The sequence below is a fragment of the Rhipicephalus sanguineus genome, chromosome 1 (assembly GCF_013339695.2).
Source record: "Rhipicephalus sanguineus isolate Rsan-2018 chromosome 1, BIME_Rsan_1.4, whole genome shotgun sequence".
NCBI lineage: Eukaryota > Metazoa > Arthropoda > Arachnida > Ixodida > Ixodidae > Rhipicephalus > Rhipicephalus sanguineus.
In genome coordinates, this window is record NC_051176.1 from 104,944,828 (window position 1) to 104,953,162 (window position 8,335).

At 47.8% G+C, this 8,335-nt stretch overlaps 2 protein-coding genes across 3 annotated transcripts; both read left to right on the plus strand.

The window, feature by feature from the left end:
* The first annotated feature begins 1,365 nt into the window (after positions 1-1,365).
* Positions 1,366-3,101, plus strand: LOC119394999 (aquaporin-7). The gene is made up of 2 exons (XM_037662296.2): positions 1,366-1,802; positions 2,496-3,101. The coding sequence occupies exons 1-2, from the start codon at positions 1,413-1,415 to the stop codon at positions 2,979-2,981; spliced, it is 876 nt and encodes a 291-aa protein (XP_037518224.1). The 5' UTR covers positions 1,366-1,412; the 3' UTR covers positions 2,982-3,101.
* A 2,452-nt stretch (positions 3,102-5,553) lies between these two features.
* On the plus strand, positions 5,554-6,547 carry LOC119395020 (biogenesis of lysosome-related organelles complex 1 subunit 2). Of its 2 annotated transcripts, none has more exons than XM_037662321.2 (4): positions 5,554-5,764; positions 5,953-6,072; positions 6,147-6,251; positions 6,327-6,542. In XM_037662321.2, the coding sequence occupies exons 1-4, from the start codon at positions 5,665-5,667 to the stop codon at positions 6,356-6,358; spliced, it is 357 nt and encodes a 118-aa protein (XP_037518249.1). In that variant the 5' UTR covers positions 5,554-5,664; the 3' UTR covers positions 6,359-6,542. The 2 variants fall into 2 exon arrangements, with proteins under 2 accessions (XP_037518249.1, XP_037518242.1); XM_037662314.2 differs by having other exon boundaries at positions 5,557-5,764; positions 6,147-6,256; positions 6,327-6,547.
* Positions 6,548-8,335: the final 1,788 nt, after the last annotated feature.

Below are 8,335 nucleotides of genomic sequence, written 5' to 3' on the forward strand. Positions count from 1 at the left end.
CGTTACGAGTAATGGCGTTACCGGTAACGCGCAACTTTTTTCGGTAACTTAGAAACGAACTCGTTACCATTTCGGAACTGTAACGGGTAATGTATTCTTACGTTAGCATTTTTCGGTATCGTGAGGCGTCACGTTAGTCGTTACTTTTTATTTCAATTATCTCAGGAGTTTTCCACAAAAGTCATTCGTCTCCGAGGCGCCACTTTCGCAGAGCTCACCCCAACGTTCTTTTGTCGCAGCGGTGTACTGCTGCCGGCCTTCCAGGTGTTAAAATGCGTCCGTCGAGAGCGTATTTAGCGTAGGTGCGGACGTATTCAATGAGAAGCGAGGCTTGCTGTCCGATGACAGCTTGGAAATGCAACTATTGCTTAAATTCTACAACAAGTTGTAGTTATTAGAAAGTTCTCTCTGCAGTACTATAACGCTGGTTATCAACTTTGTTTTCTAAGTGAAATTTGCTTCTTTCTATCGGCCGCAGCGAGTATTCGTTTATACTTACTCAATTTTTGAGCGAACGAGGCTGAACATGAACAATTTTACATAAACCCGCGCAATTTTCGCGGTAATTATGCACGTTAAAGTGAAAAAATTGTATATGTGTGCAAGTATTTCTTTCCCGCGTAACTAAGCCGTTTAAGCATTTCTTTATGACTACAATATTGGTAGTAGAAGCACACCGTCAAAATTACAGTAAATTTGTTGAGAGTTGCGCAACGCTTTCTTTGCGGATGATGAAATCTCATTTTGTGATCTCGGTGATCCCATTTTGTGACAATCTTGATGATAAAATCTCATCTTGTGTTTAATACCACATTGAGAAAATTGGCTTAACGATGTGTCACAGTGTTAGAAGCCATCACAATTAAATGTACAGGCAACTTCATAGGCCACTATAATATTGCTGGGGTCCGGCATACTTGTGCAAAGTAATCTCGTTAAATCAGTACTTCAAGTAAAATCGTTGTTGGGGCTAGACGTTTTGGGTGAAATATAAATATGAGCTTTATAACATTGTCGACTGTAGGTTCCTGCAGCGAAGACGCACTGATTCAAATTTCTGACGCTGGAGTAACGGCTAAGATTATTGGTCCATGCCGATTCGTCATGACCTTGCCTTGCCACATACGTATACCATATGATTCTCGCGATAATACGCGAGGGACCTGCGCATGAGCACCGACAAACTACAGTTGATACATATACCATTTCATCAGAGCTTTGCGACGCGGCTGCTCAGTTGATGGTTCCACGTATGATTAAAGATACGACGATAAAGCATCCGCAGTGACTTGCAATCACGGCGACTATTTGTGGCTACATAAAACGAGAGCCACCTGCCCTTCGTGTGCAATCGACGTGCTGCGGTGAGAGCTGGTAAGGTCGCGGAAAGCAGCAGTGAGGAAGTAGGAGCCATGAAGCCCAACGCCGTGACTCGCGCTTGGCGACGAGTGTCCGGATGCTGTATCGAGAAGCCGCTGGCTCGCCAGGCACTTGCCGAGATGGTGGGCACTCTCGTGCTCACCCTTGTCGGCGACTGCGTCCTCGCCTCGCTAGCTGTCTTCCAGCTGGGCTCCGTGGGCCTCGCTGCCGGACCTCTGGGATGGGGTCTCGCTGTCTTTCTGGGCGTACTGGTCGCCGGAGGAGTGTCCGGTGCCCACCTGAACCCGGCCGTCACGGTCGCCTTGGCCACCATTGGAAAGCTTGGCTGGTGTAACGTACTCGCCTATGTCGCCGCGCAGTACCTCGGTGCTTTCCTGGCCTCCGGACTCGTTTACCTGGTGTACGCCGACGCGCTTGCCCAGGTAGGTTTCTAGTCTGCGCACGGAACGTAGTCTTTCAAAAGCATGAAGTCTATTAACAGGCAACGATAGCATTCAGCTGAAGGAGCGAGCTTCAGCGACAAGGTCGAACGGCTTAATTAGTGGCCTTCACTACATAGTGATCCATTGCCGAGCTGGAACAACCGCGATTGAACATTTTACGTTGTCTTGTGTTCAAGCGTAAGTTTTTCCTCGCCCTGTGGACCATTCGACTTCACACCGAACCTAGTGTTGAACGTTATTTGGCATGCATGGTAGCAGACTTCATCGCTCATGGCCATTGTTTCGTTTATGCATCATCCACGAATTATTTCCCTTATTCCGTCTTATTAGCCTCTTTCCGTGCACATATTTCGTAAAGGCATCCCCTCCTATATATTCAGCATTTCTTACGCTCATATTTTCCTCGTGCGCCTCTCAACAGTGGGGTATACAGTTGCGGTACCCGTGACCACGCCCCCTTGCGTGCATTTCATTTGTCTGCCCCGCCCCCATCCATACGCAGTCTGTGCTGCGTCTACTTTCATAATAGAAGCTCATTGTTGCTGCGCCTTCTGTCGCCGGTCATTAAATGCATATTTACTACATGTATCACTACGATTCGTTTGCATGCTTGTTCCTCAGCCTCATATCACGGCGCCTCTAATTCTTCTGGCGCCGCCCGCTGCTTCGCAGGTTGACGCCAACCTCGATACTGTGTACGGCATCAACGCGACGGCTCCAGTGTTCTCCTGCTTCCCTGCTCCCGGTGTGTCCACACTCACGTGCCTCTTGGATCAAACTGTCAGCACGGCAGTGCTGCTGCTCGGTATCTGTGCCATCACGGATACCCGTAACATGGCAGTGCCCCGCGGCCAGCAGCCGCTCCTCGTCGGCCTTACCGTCTCCGCCTGCATGTACGCCTTCTCGTACAACTGTGGCAATCCCCTCAACCCCGCTCGCGACCTTGCCCCAAGGATCTTCACGGCCATGTGTGGCTGGGGCTCCGCCGTGTTTTCCTTCCGCGCCTACAATTGGTTTTGGGTGCCCGTGGTCGGCCCGCATCTTGGGGCCGTTATCGGAGTCTGGATCTACAAACTTGCCGTGGACAACCATTGGAGGGACGAGGACGAAATAGATGACGAGAAGAAACCACTGCTCGGCAATGGTAAAATCGCCTAAGACCGACCGGCGCTTGCCGCTCTTCGTGTACAGTCTATATATAGCATAACCTGTTGCGTTTTTATGCCTATGTGCTTGTTATACATACGTTAATAAACGGTACGTTTCTTTTAAAAACAAAATCATGGTCTCCTTTCTGCCATATATATATTATATAATTAGTGTTCTGACATATTCCGCACGCAAATCATCTACACGCTTCAAATCTCGGTTTCAACATGAATATGACAAAGTAATTTATTTCGCGAAGTGTGGCATTTGTATGTCTGCGTTCGTCGTGCGTTGGTAAATGAACTCTATCCGAAAGGAGAAATCTAGAGTTCTGCTACGAACATTCTAGTTCGTGAGATTTTTCAGAGGTGCTCGCAGAATTAGTCGGAACGCCGGAGAGAAATGTTAATTCGAGTTAAGAGTGAAACAACAGCGCTAAAGAGACAGGGCACAGACCGATTACGAGTTTTCCATTCGTACACATGAACCAACCAGGCCAGCAGTGCGTACCCTACTTAATTCACTTCATGTGGGGCAATCCGGCAAAAACCAGTCTTAGCGTCGCCATTTCAGAGTTGGGAAAGAAAAACCAGCTATTCCACTCTGTGAACGTGGATGGCCACAGGAGCTGTAGAACTCATCGCACAGGATTAGAGAAGGGCACATGTATTCTCGGCAGTGCTATGCAATTGGTTTTCCGTCCCAAATTTTGTTTGAGGGACGCAGTGGTGGACGGTTCCGAAAATTTTGACCATCTTTAACGTGCACCTAAATCTATAGGTACACAGGCTTCTAGCATTTCGCCTCCATCGATATGCGGCCTTCGGGTCAGCAGTCGAGCGCCATAACCACTACACCACGTGCCAGGTGGCAGTGGTAGTGGCGATAACTTTGTGATTGCGGTGATATACACAGATCACTTTGGTTATAACATTACACAGGTTCTTGGCTAAAGTTAAATCTATACACGACCATTGTTGAGTAGTTGAGGGTGCCAAGTTGAAAACAGGGCGAGGGTAAGCGCATGTCTACAAAGCTCGCTGAGCAGTGCCCTTATAGACTGCTAGGCAATTCCCTTTTGAGGATGTCGCACCATATCCATATCGGCGCACTTCAGACGAACCACGCTTTTCTGCTGATCGCATGTGTGGGGTCGTGCTATTTCCTCGCATGCTTGCTGCAACCGTCCATGCATCTTCGGAACATAAAATACGCGAAAAACTATACTCCTACTCACGCTATCTCTTCGTCTGAAGTGCGCTGATATGGGGTGATGCCCTCAAGAAGGAACTGCCTAGCACACTATGGGCACTGCTGAGCGCGCTTTGTAGACATGCGCTTAACCCTCGCCCTGTTTTCAACTTGGCACCGTCATACGGCGCTGACGCGCAGAAAAGTCGCGCACGCTAGCTAAAGATTTGGGCGGCTGAACTTCAAAGGAGGGCGAAGGCAAAAAAAAAAGAAAAAAAAAACGCGTTGCTGCATCTATTCAAGCTCCTAAATTGAAAACACCATCTTTGAAGCAATGACTGCTTTGCAGACTGCCGTAAAACTAGACCTGTCAAGTCTGCATTTGTTTAGTGCAGAAACATGCAAACATAGACCCTGTTTGGTGCTAGAAGACCAGATTCTTTTTTAAATCTAGCCTACAAATGCGCACAATCATACAATATATAGCGTTTGTACCGTCTGTTTGGATCCGTGTGTCATCTCTCGCGGTGCCATTTTGCACGGATGCTACAAATATCACTTTGCGTAGTGAAATGACGTAACTTTGGATTCATTGAACGGGTAGCGCGAACGACGAAGACGGAGAAAATAAAATTTTGGATGTTAGCTCGCATACAAAACATTTTTAGCAGCAGTTAGAATGTTTTTCTTCCGGGAAAAGAAGGATCCAGGCTATAAGTGGTTAATTAAAAATGCTGTGGCAGGAAAAACGAAAAAGGCACACGAATTGCAAGCAACAAGCGCCAATTTCATTTTTGTAGCTCCACGCAAATATACGTAAAATCCACCCACTAGCGAAAAGCTTTGCTCGTGCCGGTAAAGCTCAGCTTGCGGCTTATTGCTACGTACAAAACAAACTCCTCTAAATAAACATTTCTTTTTAAACACGTACTTTAAGGAGGCCAAGTTTGCTTTATGACAAGTGAATTAAAGTACCTACGCAATTTTCTACCTCATTTCACTACGATTTCACGCGTTAATTTGGTCCGCTATTGGCTATTCTTTCTGGCTAACAGAGATAGCTGCAACCCCGCTACAATATACACATTGCCACAACTCAGTGGTATCAGATATACTATATAGTATGCATGCGTGTGAAGTGCACTTCGTATATCTACCCGCTTATTTCTCAGTTAATGTGGCGTCTTCATTACGACCAAAAAGCAAAATCAAATTTGGCGCCAATTATTTTCAACACAGCAGCCACAACAGCTATTATAAGTGCATACTTATCGAAATACGCATAACTTTATATAGCACCCACTTAAAAATGCTGTTCCCGCAGAAAACACTGTAGTTTAAATTAGCCAAATCTCGGCCAACTTGGAGCAAGGGTAGGCAACACTGTGTCAGCGTTGACAACCGCGGCTGCGCGAGTTCGCGCGTTCTGCTAGGCGTTTCTTCATACATTTTCTTTCCTTTCATTCGCAATTTATTGGATTTACCTACAGTGGGCTTGATTATGGAGTCTGGGGATACAGCCACCGAATCGCCCAAGTTAAATGAACTAGCGGCGACGATGTTTGAAAAGACGGGAGAGTACATTCAAGCCGAACTTTCATGTGAGTTTTCTAAATCAGCTGATCGGGATGGTTTATGTTACCTACGGTTGGCCAAATGCGGTGTATCTTCCAACACACCGGATTGTGTTCATTATATGTGCGATATTATACAAAATGCGGCAAGATATATACATTGGCGTGTGTAAAAACCTGCCTAAAGTACGGTATCGTTTACGCGCGTTTTGCAGCTACACTGGACGATTACAGGTTGACAGAAGAAATGAACAAAGTGACCATAACGAAGTACAGCGACATGAAACAAATTGCTGGCAATATCTCGAAAGCTCTCGAGGACCTCAACGAGAAATGTGAGTCGCAGGAAGCGCAGTTGTGTATCTGCGTGAAAATCGTTGAAACACCGTGTATGTCTTCCCGTTTGTAGATCGGTGCCTAAAACCATATTTGGACCAAATTGACCAAGTGGAGGACAGCGTTACTAAATTGGAACAAGCAGCATACAAGTTGGACGCCTATTCCAAACGGCTTGGTGAGGTACCCGGCTGTTAAAGGGCGCAGTAATGTTCACGATTCCGGCGACGTCACATTCTTTGTTTTCTTTCAGAAGCGAAGTTCAAAGTCCTCGAAAAACGGTGAATGAGGTGGAAAGAAAACCTGCAGCTTTGGTTGCTGCTGTGACACAAGCATACGGCTTCATTTTGGAAGCTGCTCATTGGACCTGCCGCGCAGGCGAAGCGCAGGGTCGTCCAGTAAAACCAGCTGCGTTGTAGTGGCTTTATTGTATGATAATAAATGGTGCGGCCCGTTGCACTAGTCGCCGCGAATACATTGTTTGTTGTAACCATCGAGCTGTGATTTTTACTGATATTTTCATTGATAGTGGTTGACAGGCCCGTAACTGGGGGGGGGGTTGAGGGGGTTCTGACCCCCCCCGAAATTTTTTTGATGCTTTAACTTTTCGGGTGATACTAAAATATTTACACGCCTTCACAGCGACCCCCAGCTGCCAAAGTTACACTGCAACTTTCCTGGCATTGCTTCCCTCTTCTTCCTTTCTTCAAACCTACCAGAACACCTCAGCGCTCCCTCCCCCGCACGCGCACCTGCCCTATTTGTACAGCTTTGCACTTCGCCCTCGCGTTCCTTCGAGTCTTTTCTTTTTCGTCTTTCACCCCGTAGCAGCTCCTTTATTGATTCCAGATGCTTTCCTTGTGCATTGCCGCTGGAGAAGTTATCCGTCTGTGCGGACCGCACGTGTCGGCTTTGGGTTTCTACGAAAAGCGCGTCTCCTTCTGTGAAAGTAAACAGTTCGACAGCAACGGCAACACCAACACGACGTGCGCAAATTTGCCAGGGAACGAAACCCCTAAGCGGAAAAACTCAGCGGCGCATTCCGAGGACGCAGGCTGCAGGGTAAACTTTTCTCAAACTGTAGTCTTCGCCACCGAAACGAATCATCGAAGATGACATCTACTGAAAGACTGGCATATCCGAGCAACTTCGAACAACCTTAACCACACGCAAGGAAATCTACCTCTTCTGTACACACAAGGTATATGCGCCTCCCTACAAAGCACACAAAGCGAGGATACAGCCGGCACACAATCCGGCACCAGCGGTCAACTTTCACAGGAGAGAAAAAACGCCGCCAAGCTGGGCTGCGCGCAGGAGTACAGAGGCTGACGTCACAGCCTACAAAGTGCATTTTTGGGGGGTCACGGCTATTTAATTAGCGCAGCCCAGAGAGAATTATGCAGGCGCCCAGGGAGCCGTCTGTGAAAAGGTGACTTTTTCACAGGAACGGAGCAACACCTGCTTTCTGGACTGTACCACGGGAGTGCAAATGTCTCGGCAGTGCATTCTTGGGGGGTTCACGTATATTAAGGGGAGTATGGAGTGCCCATGGAGTCTTCTGTGAAAAGGTCTTTAGTAGCGTTAATCCAGTTTGCTGCAGCGGGAGTACAATAATGGTCCTGCATGCACACCAGCTGTAGCGGCGTTCAGAAAACACATGCGCCACGCGGGAGCCGGCGCGTTCATCACACTTCTACATTCTAGCCACTGTAAAGTGGATAAGAGAGGAAGAAAACATCGCCCGCCGTTCACGCCAGGCAGTCGAAGCAGTCGCAAACGTCTTTTTGGAGCCACTGGCCACTTCTGTGTGCGTGCACAGGATTGCGGCAGCAAAATGAAAAGACACTCTGCAACAACGAAGCAAAGGAGTCTTGCGTCTTACTTCAAGAAAGTTCGAACCGATGAAGCGGACGGAGAAGAACCGCCTCCTTCGAAGGATAAAACTTCGCCCTCCTCAGCACTGGTGGAAAGCCAAGCGCGTCGGAACTTCTGTAGCGACTCAGGAGAATGCACCGGTTTATGTGAATCACCTGAGAACGAACACAAGCAGGACACCCATGCGCCGCCGGAAAATGATGGTGGCCGCAGTGCAACTCCAAGTGACCTTTGTTCTACAGTCAACGCTGGGCAAAGTGACGCCTTTACCACTGGGCAATGCCCAAGGAAGGTGAGTGGCATGGCACCTACACATTCTGGTTCGCCTCCCCTCTGTGCGACGAGTGCGAATATTTTGGACTTGGGACTGTTTGTCTCGAAAAG